This window comes from Grammomys surdaster, unplaced genomic scaffold, assembly GCF_004785775.1.
Source record: "Grammomys surdaster isolate TR1022 unplaced genomic scaffold, NIH_TR_1.0 126313, whole genome shotgun sequence".
NCBI classification, from domain to species: Eukaryota; Metazoa; Chordata; class Mammalia; order Rodentia; family Muridae; genus Grammomys; species Grammomys surdaster.
This window is the reverse complement of record NW_021621113.1, coordinates 11,896,432-11,911,616: the sequence shown is the minus strand read 5'-3', so window position 1 is coordinate 11,911,616 and position 15,185 is coordinate 11,896,432. Positions and strand designations below refer to the sequence as shown.

Sequence of the window (15,185 nt, the reverse complement as noted above, 5' to 3'; positions counted from 1 at the left end):
TAGCAAGTGTCCCTCCTTCCTTCCCCCAGTCTTCTCGTCTTCCCTCCCTCCTTCCCTCCTTCCCTCCTTCCCTCCCTCCCTCCCTCCCTCCCTCCCTTCCTCCCTCCCATCTTTCCCCTCTTTCTCTTGTTTTGATTTGTTCTAGGCTCACAAGTAACTCATACTTCCCCATGTGGCCAAGGACCACCCTGAACTTGTAACCCTCTTGCCTCTACCTCCCCAGTCCTGGGATCACGGGAATGCGCCACACACCAGGTTACGTGGTGCTAGGGGTGGAACTCAGGGCCTCATGCATTCTGGGAAAGCACTCTGCCAATGGAGCTGTGTGACCAGGGCCTCCTGGTTTCTGTTAGGTCAGCCTCACACATACTAGGCAAGTGCTCTCTACTGGGCCACATCTCAGTCCCACTGTCTGTTCCAGCCCAGATTGGGCTCCCAGCCTCCTTGCTTTCTTGGGTGGAGACCGTACCACTCAGGGACTCTTTCCAGTCCCATCCTGTCCTTCTGCCTCTAGAGGTGGCCCAGGGGATGGTGACAGATTTTGTGCAACCTTAAGTGTGGGTTTCCTCCACTCCGTCTTCCCCGAGAGGAAGCAGCTGATGGAGGCAGAACAGCCCCTCATTCTGCCTTCCCCCTTTGGTCCTCCCTAGGGTCACTGAAAGAAAGGATGGCTGCTTGGGTGGGCAGGGTACAGCTGAAGAGGGATGTATGCCCCTGGCTTGGGGGTGAAGCCACAGACAGGTGGGTGGGCTCTGGTCCAGCATGGGGCTTGCATTTGTGGGTAAGGGCGGGACTCTTGGCTCCATGTGTCTCCATACTGAAATTTTTTTTTTTTTTTTTTTGGTTTGGTTTTTCGAGACAGGGTTTCTCTGCATAGTCCTGGCTGTCCTGGAACTCACTCTGTAGACCAGGCTGGCCTCAAACTCAGAAATCCGCCTGCCTCCTAAGTGCTGGGATTAAAGGTGTGCACCACCGCCGCCCGGCTAAAGATTTATTTATTTTATGTATATGAATACACTGTAGCTATCTTCAGACACACCAGAAGAGGGCATCAGATCCCATTACAGATGGTTGTGGGCCCCCATGTGGTTGCTGGGAATTGAACTCAGGACCTCTGGAAGAGCAGTCAGTGCTCTTAACCACTGAGCCATCTCTCCAGCCCTTCCACACTGAATTCTTCTTCAGCGTCAGGTCTTTCTTTGAGTCCCCTGTTCTGTCAACCCAGGCTCCCCGGCTCTCTGTGTGGCCAGGAGCTCTCCTTGGTGCTGACCATGCTCAACTGGGCCCTGGTAGCAGGGCTCTGGTGCTTCCGGCTTTCTCCGCCACTAGGCCTGCCTGAGGGACTCAATAAACACAAGCTGAAGGAAGTGGATGTGTGGACTGTCTCCTATTGAAGCCACGGGTGCTTGGAAAACAGCTGGGTAAAGGTCTCCCACCGCAAGTGTCCTGGGCTCTGACTCTGTGCCTAGCATGCTCTGTGACACCCCCATTCCCCCCACAATGAATCCCTGTCACTTTTCCATGGGGACACAGTAGTTTATACTAAAGGCAGCATGAAGTGTCATAGATGTTTGTAAAGTGGATAAGTGACACAGAGTGCAAGGGCATCAAGTTTCTGAATACTGTGACACCCACAGCCTTCTCTGGGTCTTATTTCTGCACATGCACAATGGGGGCAGGCTACTTCTGTCCCTGCCACCTAGAGGAGGTGGGAGGAACAGAGAGGATGCGGCCTTAGAGCTTAGGTGAGAAGTCCAGAGGCTGGACTTATAGTGATTCCATCTCTGATCCTGTGTGGCCTTCAATGGGCTTCCTAATTACACAGAGGCCCTGTTTCCCCAGCATAAAATGAAGTTATGAAGGTCAAGAGAAGAACCCAAGGGTGTGATAAACAGTGTTTATTGGTCCCTCCTCATGTAATCCACGCTTACCAAGGCCCAGTTCTCCAGATACTGACTGTGAATTCTGCCTTTATTCCTCTTATAACAATTCTATCCAGGGTCACATGTTTCACAAACTCAGCATGGGCCGACACATATATCACATCTATGTCTGTTACTCCTGACATTGTACAAGGCACCCAGCCCACATAAATGCCTGGACAGAGCTGCTCCTTCCAAGGACAGAGGGAGCAAAGTGTCTCGTTGGCACCTGAAAACGCCCCGCTCTTGGAACCTGGGATCAGTGGGCAGTGCTGCAAGATCTGGAAGACACTTGGGTCCACTGAGGTTGGAGAAAGGGGAGCATGGGGACCTCCAGTCCCACAGAGACTTTAGGGGCCTCTGGATGGGACCTGCAGGGTGGGAGCCTACACTGGTTTGGAGCTGGGTTGACCTGGGAGGTCATACTGCCCGTGTTTCCTCAGAGAGCCAGTACTTTCACCCTCCCTCTCCATTCCAGTTCCTCTCTGTTTAAGAAAGGCACTTGTGGAGACTCCCCACCTCCAGAGCTCTCTGGAAAGCCTGCAGGGCTCAGAGAAAGTTGCATAGAAGTTGCATAGAGAAGTCTGGAGAGGTAGTCCAGACACCTGCTGGGTCAGTCCAGTTCTGCACAGGCCTCCTGGGTCCCATGGGTGCAGTCAGGGCAGCCCAGTGGATTGGGACCCACACCATGGCTGCAGATCAGGTGTCCCTCTGTCGGAGCAGCAGTAAGGAGTGAGTCCTCTGTAGATTGGTCCAGCCCTGCTGGCACCTGGGCTTGGCTGGCACTGGAAGGTATGCTGGTTTTGAGATCATCTCCTGGGGCAGGTCTCTGGCTTTGTCCATCCTGGTGGATTGTCTCATCTGTGGAGACTGTGGTTGTCTGGAGTGGCTCTTCTTGGGGCAGGCTGCCAGGGGCCAGTGGCAGTCCCTTCTCACCCCAGCCGGGCTTGGTGCGGATGCCCACAGTCTTCAGGATGACATCCATTTGCTTGGCATAGTCCAAGTGGCCATTGACCTGCAGGAGATGGTGAATGAGGACCATGTGGGTAGGTAGGCAGGCGGATAGATGGGCAGGGCCCACCTGTTCTCTGGGATCCAAGCTAAGCTCCACCCCAGCTAAGCTCCACCCTCAGCCAGTCACTCAGCATCCAGGATCCCAATTATTATTGCTTCTCAAGTCTAGAGTGCACTGTAGGGGGGACTCGGCAGGGGGGGGAGGGACTCGGGGGAGGGGGGACTCGGCAGAGGGCAGCTGTAGGATCCAAGGCAGGGAAAGTTAAAGAAAGCTTCTCCAAATGTGGGGTTCCCTGGAGCACAAAGGCCCATCCTGATGATCAGCAGGCAGGGGAGGGGTTCAGTGTTTCCTCTTCAGTAGCCATGGGATCTGGGGGGGTGTGTTTCTGTCCCCAACATTAGGAATGGCTCGCCCAGATGGTGGCTGAGAGGGTTTCCCCAGGAAAAACCCAAAGTCAGGAATAAAGCTTTGTCACAGCCCATACGGTTCTGTTTCTTTTTTTTTTTTTCTTTTCTTTTTTTTTTTTTTGGTTTTTCGAGACGGTTTCTCTGTGTAGCCCTGGCTGTCCTGGAACTCACTCTGTAGACCAGGCTAGCCTCGAACTCTCGAACTCTCGAACTCAGAAATTCACCTGCCTCTGCCTCCCAAGAGCTGGGATTAAAGGCGTGGGCCACCACCACCCGGCTTCCTGATGCTTCTTGAGTTCTTGTGTAAGACGTCTTTTCTCTGTGTGCATGTGTGTGTGTGCATGTGTGCGTGTGCGTGTGTGTGTGTGTGTGTATCAAAGATCAGGTATCTTCCTCAATCAATCACTCTCCACTGTATCTTCCTTCCTTCCTTCTTCCTCCTTCTCTTCTTCCTCTTCCTTCTCTTCCTCCTTTTGTCCTGTGTATAGTGTTGTATATACTGTATACTGAACGTACACCTGCACCCCAGAAGAGGGCATCAGATCCCATCACAGATGGTCGTGAGCTACCATGTGGTTGCTGGGAATTGAACTCAGGACCTCTGGAAGAGCAGCTGGTGCTCTTAACCGCTGAGCCGTCTCTCAGGCCCTCCACCTTAGTTTTCGAGGCAGGGTCTCTCGCTGATCCTGGAGCAGATCTATTTGGCTAGACTGGCTAGTCAGCAAACTCCAGGGATCCTCCTGCCTCTGCAGCCCGGTACTGTCACCTGCAGTCCCTGGCTCAGAATGTTTTCCACCTGGGCTCTGGGGACCTGAACTCAGATTCTTATGTTTTTGTGGGAAGCACTTTGCTGACGGAGTCAAGACGTCCCCTCTCATCCCCTTGAAACGCATCGTCTCTCAAGGGGATCGGAGAGGTACACAGACATCACAGCACACTGTGACTGCCGCTTAGTAGGTGCTGTATATGGGTTCTCTTACTTGAGTTTGCCTCAAAGGGGAGATGAAGGTGGAGAGTTAGCTGGGCTGATCCATTCGGGAGCCCAAGATGGCTGCTTAAACCCAGTTATTGCATCTGAATCCCAGCCAACAGAAATGTCAGATTCACAGGGACAAACGCTAACCAGTTCTCTATGGACAAATAAGAGCTGCTTCCCTGAGTGTTATGGATCCTGGGGAAGGACTGTGTGGGAAAAGGCAGGCAGGAAGGATGGGGTCAGCGTCATTATGGCAGCCGACCCCAGGTGGTCCTCATACCTACAGCATACAGCTCTGGCTTCCTCTGCCTCAGGCTGGTCAGGTCTTGGCCATACACAGTCCGCCAGCTGCTGTTCTACAAAGACCCACAGTGGAGTCTGTGTTGCTGGTACTCCATCTTTACAGTCAGCAGTGGGGAGGGCTCACAGGGGTAAGCATCCTGGGACATGGGTGGATGCAACACAGTTGATACTGAAGTTTTCAGCCCATGGCCATCTCCCAAGCTGTCCCACTGAGCTTTGCCCACTGCTGGGTACAGTCAGACATCACTAATGTAAAGCGGCTATCTCTCATGACTGATGCTGGGTAAAGCCCCAGGATGCACCAGGCAGCTCCCAGCACAGACTGGCAAACCAGCCAAGGCCCACTAGACTGTGGCCAAGAGACTGTGAACTGCAGTCACTAGTCCATGTGGGCAGGAATGGGTCCTGACAGTTTCCCTTCCTGCCTCGTAAGAGACCTGGCCTGGCTGCCACCTCCCCACCTGTCTGTGATGAAGACTCTTCCCGTGCCCACTAGGCCCTGGGTTCCCCAGTGCCAGATCTTTCTGTAAGATGAAACTGGCAATGACCCCAGCATCCTGTGGGCTGGCACGGGCAGGCAGCCACGTGGATACAGGCGTGCTTGGCAGGACTGCAAATTGCTGACCAGGCTCTGGAGGTTTAGGAACACAGACAAATTCATGGCTGAGGGCCCAGGCTCTGAGGTAGTTCCCTGGGTTTCTGGCTTGAACCTACACTGTCACCTCAGGCTCAGGTTCTTTTTTTTTTTTTTTTTTTTTTTAAAGACTTATTTATTTTATTTATATGAGTACACTATAGCTGTATTCAAATACAGCAGAAGAGGGCATCAGATCTCATTATAGATGGTTGTGAGCCACCATGTGGGTGCTGGGAATTGAACTCAGGACCTCTGGAAGAGGGGTCAGTACTCTTAACCACTGAGCCATCTCTCCAGCCCAGGCTCAGGTTCTTGACCATTCATTCTCCAGCTGGTGGTGGTGTGAGGTTGCAGAAGCTGAGGTAGGGCCCTGTGGGTGTAGGTCACTAGAAGTGGGCTTTCAGTGTGACACCCAGCCCCTGGCTCCTCCCCCACCCTTTGATTCAATCTATCCCTCTGTGAACTGCTTCCATTTGGGCCTTTCCCGCCCTGGCAGACTGAAACCCGTGAGGGCAGATAGATCCTCACTTAAGGTACGCCAGCCTCTGTTTCCACATCTGGAGAGTGGATCAGTATGTCTTCCTGGGACTTCCGTAGGGTCACCTGACACAGGGCAGCTGTTGTCACTGCTGGTGCTGTTACTGACTATGTACTGTAGTCGCTGTTGCAAAGGGAGCTACCAGGCAAGTCCTACAGAGGGAGACCTGCCAGCCCCTCTTCCAGCAAGCTGCCAAGAAAAGGCAGGGACACAAAGGCAATGCTAATTACCTCTAATTAGTCAGAGGAGGGAGGCACCGCTTTGCTGAGGCCTCTGACATGATAAAGACCTATTATTAGGCAGAGCTATGAAGCTAAGCTAAAGCCTAGGTGTTTGAGGAGGGAGAGGTCTGGGAGCAGCTAGTCTCCAGGGTGGAGAAGTGAGGGTGGGGGGCTGACTGAAGGGGAGGGGACTAATATTGGGGAGCACTCGTAAGCCCAGAGCCCTGGGCCTTGCATCTTCAGTAAACATTGCATATAACGGACGGGTGCTGGATTATGTTCTTGCTTGGCTGGCACCAGGGTCTACTGCTTTGAGTGTAGCCCATGTTCTGCACCTGAGTCCTCTGCTTACTTTGGTTACGTCCGGGGGGAAGGAAGTGCAGTGCGGTGGTGGTGGTGGGGCAGCTATGACTGGTCACCTGGGGTGAAGGTGTTGAGGGGGGTTGGTAATTTGAGGACCTTTGGGGGTTTGGATCCAGCCCTGCGAATTGCTTGTTAGGAAGACAGGAAGTTTTCTGAGCCTTGATTTCCTCATCTGTAAATGGGGCAGAACAGTTCCTGCCTGGAGGTAGCTTGGGAATTACAGCCGCTGGGGAAAGGCTGGGATGGAGCTCAGCTCGCAAGAGGCAGGTACGTGCAGGTACTATCTCCAAGTGCCGGAGAGACCTGGTGTCCCTCATACACAGGCCAATGGGACAGATCAGTACTCACCACTGAGGACAGGTCCACGTTCTCCATCCTCCGGTCCTGCAGCAGCACAGGCTGCAGGCCTGCGACGCGGAGCTGCACAGAAGACGTTCGGTACACGAAGCTCAGGAGCCAGTCTCCCCTGCAGGCAGAAATAGGGGCCGTCAGCCTGATCCCGGGCAGGTTGGGCCTCTGACCCCCAGCAACTGGCCAACTGGGCAGAGTTACTACATAGACTGGGTTAGCCTCAAACTCACAATCCTTCCACTTCAGCCTCCAAGTGCTAGGATGGGGTGTAGGCACCAGGTCTGCTAGATGCTCTGAGGGGCTCTGACCTCCTCCTTCCTCCCTGGAGATGAATCCCTTTACATGGGACTCTTACCATTTGCTTTTTCCCTGTAGGCTCCTCCATCACCGGCTCTTTACCAACTGTCCCTCCCTCTGCCTTTAGCTGTCACCCAGAGCCTCTGGCCTCTGAGCCCTGCAGGGCACTTACCTAGCATGCACAAACACTGCTTTTGACCCTTAGCCCTGTATAAGTTGGAATCGGAGGGTGCCTGCCTGACTGTGCATCCAATGCCTGGGAGGCAGAAGCCGAGGATCTTTGGCTACATAGAGAGTTCAAAGCCAGCCTGAGCTATAGCAGAGCCTGCCTCAACAAAATACAGGTCCACCAGTCATCCCTCTAGCCTCCCCCTTGATTCTGAGCTTGGAGTGCCACCTCCAGGTCACTTGGTGACCATCCTATGTGTTTGCTGCAGGTGACCTGTGGCAGTTGAGAACTCATGAGGTTTGAGGTTTTTACAGCTAACCAGTCTGTGGGCTCCCTGATACAGGATTGTCTTACAAGGCTTGGGGTCGGGGTTGCTTTTTGGAGTTTGGGGATTTAACTCAGAATGAAACTCTGAGGGCCTCTCAAAAGACTCCCCGACAAACAGGGCTGCTCTCCCACTCCCTCCCCAACCCCCAGGTCCCACCACCTGCCAGGAGGCCTGTTGCCCAGGGTGCTGACTCTCTGTACTGCCAGCTTCTTCTACCTTCCTGTCCCTGCTCAGAAATCATGGTGCAAAAATGGAGCCCAGATGCCCGCACCGCCAATGGCGCACACGGGTATGCCTTAGCCCCAAAGGGCTCTCATGTAGACCCTTTTGTTTTTCGGTCTCAGGTGCTACCCCATGCTTCCTCCTTCAGAGTCATCTTGCAAGTGATGACATAGGGTGCCACAAGACCCTCCCTTGCCATCCTGCAGGGTGGGACGCCTCTCAGATCTGAACCTCTGGCCCTAGCCACAGCGCTGACATGCCCATGACCAGATTCTGGTACCTTTCTGCATAGAGACTTCTTGTCTCCAGAAAGGGTGGGGAAGGACACACCCAGAGCTCAGGAAATGTTGTTACCTCCCCCATGACACGAGGTTCAGACAGACCTGCAGTAGCCATTGACGATTCTCCCAGACACCACATTCCGGAACGGTTCCCAGTGCTTGGGGTCGCCTTCTACTGGTGCGCCCAGAAGGACCACATCCTCAATGATTCCTTGGCAATCTGGTGAGAGAACCCAGAAGAGTCTGTCAGTGTACCTGCACACAGTGGTCCTGATGGGAAGGGGTAGGATGATGTGGGATGGATTGAGATGGGAAACAGAAAGGGGTAGCATACATCTATGTACATGTGTGTGCGCGTGAGTGTGTGTGTGTGCACGGGTATGCTGACATGTAGAGGATTCTAGGCCCTAAGTTGACCTTCAAATGTCTGATCTATTCCTGCAAAGTGTCACTGTGACAGTTAAGGTAAACAGCACACAGCCACATAGTCAGCACGTGGCACAGCCCCAGTAGGAAACAAGGTGTTTTTTCACACCTCCTTGTGGCCAGCAGGGACAATAGCAGGGATTCTGAGCAACTGTTAGATCCAGAGAGAGACCCAGGGAGAGAAGCCTAAGAGCTTCTGCTATGATTCTGAACTGAGACTAGCCAGCGAGCTTCCCATGTAGTGACACTAGCCAGCAAGCCTCTCGTGTAGTCTAGAATGAACGTAAACCAGGCTGGGTTGGACATGAATTCTGCTGTGGCTGGAGCCCAGCCGGGAGCTGTCTCACCAGGCCTATCTACTCTCAGACGAGCTTCATTCAAAAGGTATACTCACTGCATGGGATTTGCAAAAGATCTGCTCACTGTGTGGGATTTGCAAATAGTTTGCTCTCTGTAGTGTGTGCAAGGGCCTAAGTTCCTGTCCCTACATTGAAAAAAAGTCCTTATTAGGTTATACCTCCAGTGTCCAGCAGCCCCCAGGATGCCACCATTCAAGACTGACAAAAGATGCCAGAGGGCCAATGAGACAGCTCAGTGGGTAAAGATGCACAAGTTGATCCCAGGAACCCACATGGTAGAAGGAGAGACGAACTCAAGTTGTCTTCTGACCTCTACATGGGAAGCAAGACATGTGTACACTCACAGACACACACAGACACACACACACATGCATGTACACACGCATGCAAATGCATAGACACATATATACATACACTTATACATAAACACACCATACAAACACACATGTAAATATATATACACATATATACACACATATACATACACATACAACAGATACACACACACATACATACACACACACATATACACACACATACTCCAGATACACACACACATATACACACACATTAAATAAGTATAAAATTATAAATATGCCAGAGATGAACATTTAATGGCCCTGGCATCCTTTTGCGGTGGGAACAGTATCTACCAAAAGTCACTTTCTGATCCCAGCCTTCCCTCCTGTGAAAGTTTGAGGCGTTAAATACAGAGCCCCAGGGCTGAGGATGCAGCTCAATAGAGGAACACTTGCCTGGCATGTGCCTTCCATCCCCGCCCCCACAAGCTTATAAATATTCATATTCTTATGTAAAGGGGGTGAGATTATCTTTGAGTTCAGAAGTCACAGACACAGGCAGCTTTTGTGTCTCTCCGTTTTGAAACAGCGCCTTAGATTTTATTTATACTCTGCTTGTACTATGGGAGTGGGTGGTCCTCCATCCTGCTATACCTTTGGCAGTAAGGAGGCGGTGTGCCTTTGGTTGAAAAGGAAAGCTTGTCAGTCAAGCCCTCGCCCTCCCTCCGCTCCAGGACTTCCTGTCACTGTTTCTAAGTCCAGGAGCGAACCCTTTGGATTGGAAGTCGAGGCCGGGGATGTGCCTCAGTTGGGAAAGTGCTTGTCTAGTGCACGAAGCCCTGGGTTTCATCCACACAAGAGTTGGGTGTGGTAGTAGATGTCTGTAATCCCAGCATCTGAGAGTTAGAGGCAAGAAGATCAGAAGTTCAAGGCTGTGGTGGTTTGAATGAGAAAAGCACTCACAGGTGCATGTACTGGAATATTTGGTTCCCAACTGGTGGACTGTTTAGGGAGGGTTAGGAGGTGTGGCTTTGTTGGAGGAGGCGTGTCACTGGGGTGGGTACCTCTCTGCCTTCTGCCTGTAGATCAGGATGTACTTGACAGCTACTTCTTCAGTACCACACCTGCCTGCTGCCAGGCTCCCCACCATGTTGATCATGGACTAATCCTCTGAAACTGCAAGCAAGCCCCCAGTTACAGGCTATCTTTAATAAGTTGTCTTGGTCATGGTATCTCCTTATATCAATGAACAGTATCTAAGACAAAGGTCACTGTTGCCTGTATTGCTAGTTCTAGGCCAGCCTGAGATACATGTATCCTAGGATCTCACGTATCCTAGGTTGGCTTAGGACTAGCTGAGGATAGCCTTAAATTTGTGACCTTCCTACTTTTATTTCTCCACTGCTGGGATTAGAGGCGTGGGTCACCATTCCAAGTTTATGAGCACTGGAGACAAAACTTAGGGCTTCATGCACGCTAGACAAGCAGTCTATCAACTGAGTCATATCTCCAGTCCTTTATTGCTTTCAAGTGTCCAGGTCAGAAAGGTGGAAAGATGCCTCAGTGGTTAAGAGGGCTTTCTGGCCTTGCCAAGGACCCTGGTTCAGGTCCCAGCATCCATGCTGGGCAATTCACAACCACCTAAATCCTCAGGGATCTGATACCCTCTTCTGGCTTGCATAAGAGACTGTACTCACACCCCTACATAAAATGAAAAATAAAAATAACTCTTAAAAAATAAAATGTTTGTTCCATAGCCTCAAGAATATCCATGTTGTGCAGAGTGTTTTCTTTACTTTTGATGACATTTTGCTATCAGCTTTACTCCTGTCTGCCGTCCTTCTGGTGTTTCTGGAGGCTCACCCTGGACTCTTTCAATGTCAGCTTTACTCCTATCCGCCGTCCTTCTGGTGTTTCTGGAGGCTCACCCTGGACTCTTTCGATGTCAGCTTTACTCCTATCTGCCGTCCTTCTGGTGTTTCTGGAGGCTCACCCTGAACTCTTTCGATGTCAGCTTTACTCCTATCTGCCGTCCTTCTGGTGTTTCTGGAGGCTCACCCTGGACTCTTTCAATGACATTTTCAGAACCTGGCACTCTCAGAAGTCTAGAGATGGCTTCAGTTTTCCCAAAACCCTTCCAGGACCCAGACAGGGCATCATCCTCTTCTTAGTAACAGCCTTGAAAACTGTGTATGGGTAAACTCTAAAGCTGAAATTTAAAAACCATGTCCCAGGGGCCCAGCTTTGCCCATGGAAACCAGTATTGCTGACCTGATCTCTGCTGGTCTCTCAATATCAGGCCTTGTTAAAGGGAAGCCAGCATGCACAGAGCTTCTGATGTCTCCTCAAACAGCCAGAGAGGCACAAAGCACATTCCTACATGCCTGTCACGTTGTCAGTAATGAGACTCTCCCAGCTGTACCTGCAAAGTGGCTGGATCCTCTCCATCCCATCAGGGGCTCTTGTGTGCGGAGAGTGATAAGGTGAGAACGGGAGGGGGGAGGGGAGAGCATCTGCCAGCCACAGATCTGCAAGAAAGGCCTTGAAGGAGATGCTATGAGCCGTGTCTAACACAAACCAAGTCCACTGAAAAGATACTCAGCTATGCACTCCGCAAAGGAAGCGGGAAAACTATAAAAGGAGGGAGATGAGTTGGGAAAACCGGGGGGTGGGGGTGGGGGGTGGGGGTGGGATGGGGTGGGGGGGAAGTCCTGACTACAGAGGCTGCCCCCTAGGGGAGGCTCACACTGGCAGGAAATCACCTAGGAACCTCTCTGGCTGTCTGATCAGGATTTAGGCTGAATTCTTCAAGTGGCTAACCAAGCCTTCAGCTCTGCTCTCCGATGCCCACACAGAGTGAGGCAGCTATTACCGCTCCCCAGGAACCTCAAAATTAATCTGTTCCACCTGGCCTCTCCTGGCTGCCCCCCAGGCAGGCTGACACTAGGTTTGACTTGGTTCAAGCAACTGGTGGGTATGGTTTCATGGCTGGGAAATAAATCGCATCAAATGTGATTGTGTGTTATCATGGAGATGAAAGAGCCATCTGGCCGAACCACGCTTTGCTGTGTATTTCTGGGGTCTCTGGTGACAGCCACGCTCATTTTCAGCCAACTGGGATTGCAGGGACTCCAGGATTGGCTATTCAAATAAGTCTGTAAAAAATACTTTATTTTATTATTGTTTTAAAAATTATACATATGTATGTCCAGGTGCATGTGCACATGAGCGCAGTGCTCAGTGGATGCCAGAAGACGGTGTTGGGTCCTGGAGCCGGAGTTATAGGCAGTTCTGAGAGGCCAGACATGGGTACTGTGAATCAAAATGGGGTCCTTTGAAACAGCACTGCATGCTTTTTTTTTGTTTGTTTGTTTTTGTTTTTTTTGAGACAGGGTTTCTCTGTGTAGCCCTGGCTGTCCTGGAACTCACTCTGTAGACCAGGCTGGCCTCGAACTCAGAAATGTGCCTGCCTCTGCCTCCCAAGTGCTGGGATTAAAGGCGTGCGCCACCACTGCCCAGCTAACTGCATGCTTTTAACCACAGAGAGAGACATCTTTCTATTCCTCTCCTCGATTTTGGAGACAGGGTCTTACTATGTAGCCCTATGTTTGGCTTGGGACTCATTGAGATCCACCTGCCTCTGCCTCCAGAAGGCTGGGAATAAAGGCCTGCATCACTATGCCTGGTTCCCTTTGCTTTCTTTGGAAGAACTGGGTGTGTGGAATATGCACGTAGCACATGCACAGCACGTGATGTGTGTGGAGGCTGGAGGTTGACACTGGGTGTCTTTGTCAATTACTGTTTCCCTTCTCTTTGGAGACAGGATCTATCACTGAGTCTGGTGCTTGGTAATTGGCTGGACTCACTGGTCAGCAGACTTGGGGGCTCCACCGGTCTTTCGCTTGTGACCAGGTCACTGCCTGGCTGTCTTACGTGGGTCTGAACTCAGGTCCATGCAAGCTACAGGTACTTTCCTGAGACATCTCATCAACCCTACTACACCCTTTAAAAAAAGTTTTTTTTTTTTTTTTGGTAAGACAGAGTCTCAAGATATATAGTCCAGGCTGGTCTTGAATTTGTAATCCTCCTGCCTCAGCCTCCTGAGTACTGGGATACCAAGTGTGTGCCACCATGCCTGGCTTGCTTTATTTATTTATTTATTTATTTATTTATTTATTTATTTTTACCATTACTGCCTCTTACTTTAGGAAAAGTTCAGAATCAAGTGACCCTGGAAGGTGAGCAGAACACCTCCACTCTACCATGGGACATTCGGCCTCAGAGACCTACCAATGCTGTCCCGGGTCACACAGCGAATACCATGCAGGGTTTGGGTCTTTCTACATTTCATCCCCTCCTACCCATCTCACTTCCCTCTGTGATCTCATACAATTTTGAATCAAATATACTTTGACAACTATAATGTCTTCCAAAATTGAGTTATTACACACAGATAACCCACAGATATGGCTACTTCCAGTTTGGTGGTTGCAAGAGATACCCCAGCAGCCTGAAAACTCTAAGAAGTCTCACACGTGATGACTAGGCTGAGGTATGTCTGAACCGCGTATCAAACAGAAGCACATGGACAGATATGGCCAAGAAAGAGAAAGAGAGGTTCATGACCTCCTACAGTTTCTATCTGATATTTTTCATTACCAGGGATGGAACCAAGGGCCTTGTACATACTAGCTACATGCTTTGCCACAGAGCTATTTCCCTAACCTTTGGGTTTTTAATGCACACTGTAGTGGTTTGAATGAGAATGGCCCCCATAGGCTCATATATTTGAATATGGGATGTTGGTGGAACAGTTTGAGGAGGATTAGGAGGTGTGGTCTTGCTGGAGGAGGTGTGGCCTTGCTGGGGGAGGTGTGGCCTGTCACTGGGAGTGAACTTTGATGTTTCAAAAGTCCATGTCATTTCTAGTTAGCTCTCTCTGCCCCGTGCTTGTGGATTGAGATTTGAGCTCTCAGCTACTGCTACAGCACCACCTCTGCTTGCCCGCAGCCATGCTCGCCACTTCAACGGTCATAAATGCTAACCCTTTGGAACTGTGAGCCTCAAATTAAATACTTTGTTTTATAAGTTGCCTTGGTCATGGTGTCTCATCACAGAAATAAAAACTAAGACAGTTTGGTACCAGCTATTGCTGGGACAGGCCCGACCAGGCTGTTCTTTGGAGAAAACTGGACGACTTTGGGATTTTGGACTAGGAAGGTGGGCAAATGCTGCAAGCTTGGCTTACTGGACCATCCTAGTAGAAGCTTAGAAGACAATAGTTGCTGAGGGAAATGTGAACTATGGAGGCTCAGCTCGACAGATATCAGAGGGGAACAGCCGGGCTAGAGAACACTCTTATGCTCTAGAGTTTTCTACTAATTTCATTGGCTGGTGTTTGTGATTCTGACACACAGGATCTTAGCTTTCCCGTTAGAAATTGACAAGGTCTCACATTGCTAGGATGGCCCCAGACTCACTATGTAGCCAAGGCTGGCCTCCCACTTCTCAAGTGCTGGGATCCTAGGCATGAACCCCATGGGTCCTTCATTGAGTGCGTGTAACTTGGGAATACAATTTCTGGTAAACTGAGGACTGCAATCTAGTTGGGACTAGATGGGCTGTTTGTGTGCATGCTCACACTTGAGTAAAGGCGGCAGGTAGTCCCTGCTCTGCGGCAAACCATCCTTGCTCAGTGGCTCTCAGCAAACAGTGTTTATTCCCAAGAGTCTACTAACCAGGCACAGCTGCTCCCTGAAGCTCAGGCAGGACTCACTCCTGGAAAATTCTCAGGCATTAAACCCCCTTTCCCCTAGGGAGAAACCCTAGGCTCTTCTTTCAGATTTTGCATTAGGCGGCCAAGGAACTTCCTCATTCTATTTTTCCTCTTCCTCACCTCCACAAAGGCTTTGTGGGTAATTTCTACAAATGGATCTTGCAATGGTTTCTCTCTTCCTCTGTCTAACCTGCTATTGAAGCATCCGACATGGATTTCACATCCTGCCTTCTCATGTCCAGAAATCAATCTATCTATCTATCTATCTATCTATCTATCTATCTATCTATCTATC

General features: G+C 50.7%; 1 protein-coding gene across 2 annotated transcripts in view; it reads right to left on the bottom strand.

Moving 5' to 3' along the window:
- Window positions 1–1,883: 1,883 nt before the first annotated feature.
- The window catches only part of Tmco4 (transmembrane and coiled-coil domains 4), an 82,064-nt gene continuing 68,762 nt past the window's right edge, over window positions 1,884–15,185 (bottom strand). For both annotated transcript variants that reach the window (XM_028759916.1, XM_028759915.1), the window contains 3 exons: window positions 8,133–8,250; window positions 6,731–6,848; window positions 1,884–2,937 (listed from right to left, as the gene is read on the bottom strand). In XM_028759916.1, coding sequence (XP_028615749.1) covers window positions 2,536–2,937; window positions 6,731–6,848; window positions 8,133–8,250 — 638 coding nt within the window. In that variant the 3' untranslated portion in view covers window positions 1,884–2,535. The remainder of the gene's footprint in view (window positions 2,938–6,730; window positions 6,849–8,132; window positions 8,251–15,185) is intronic.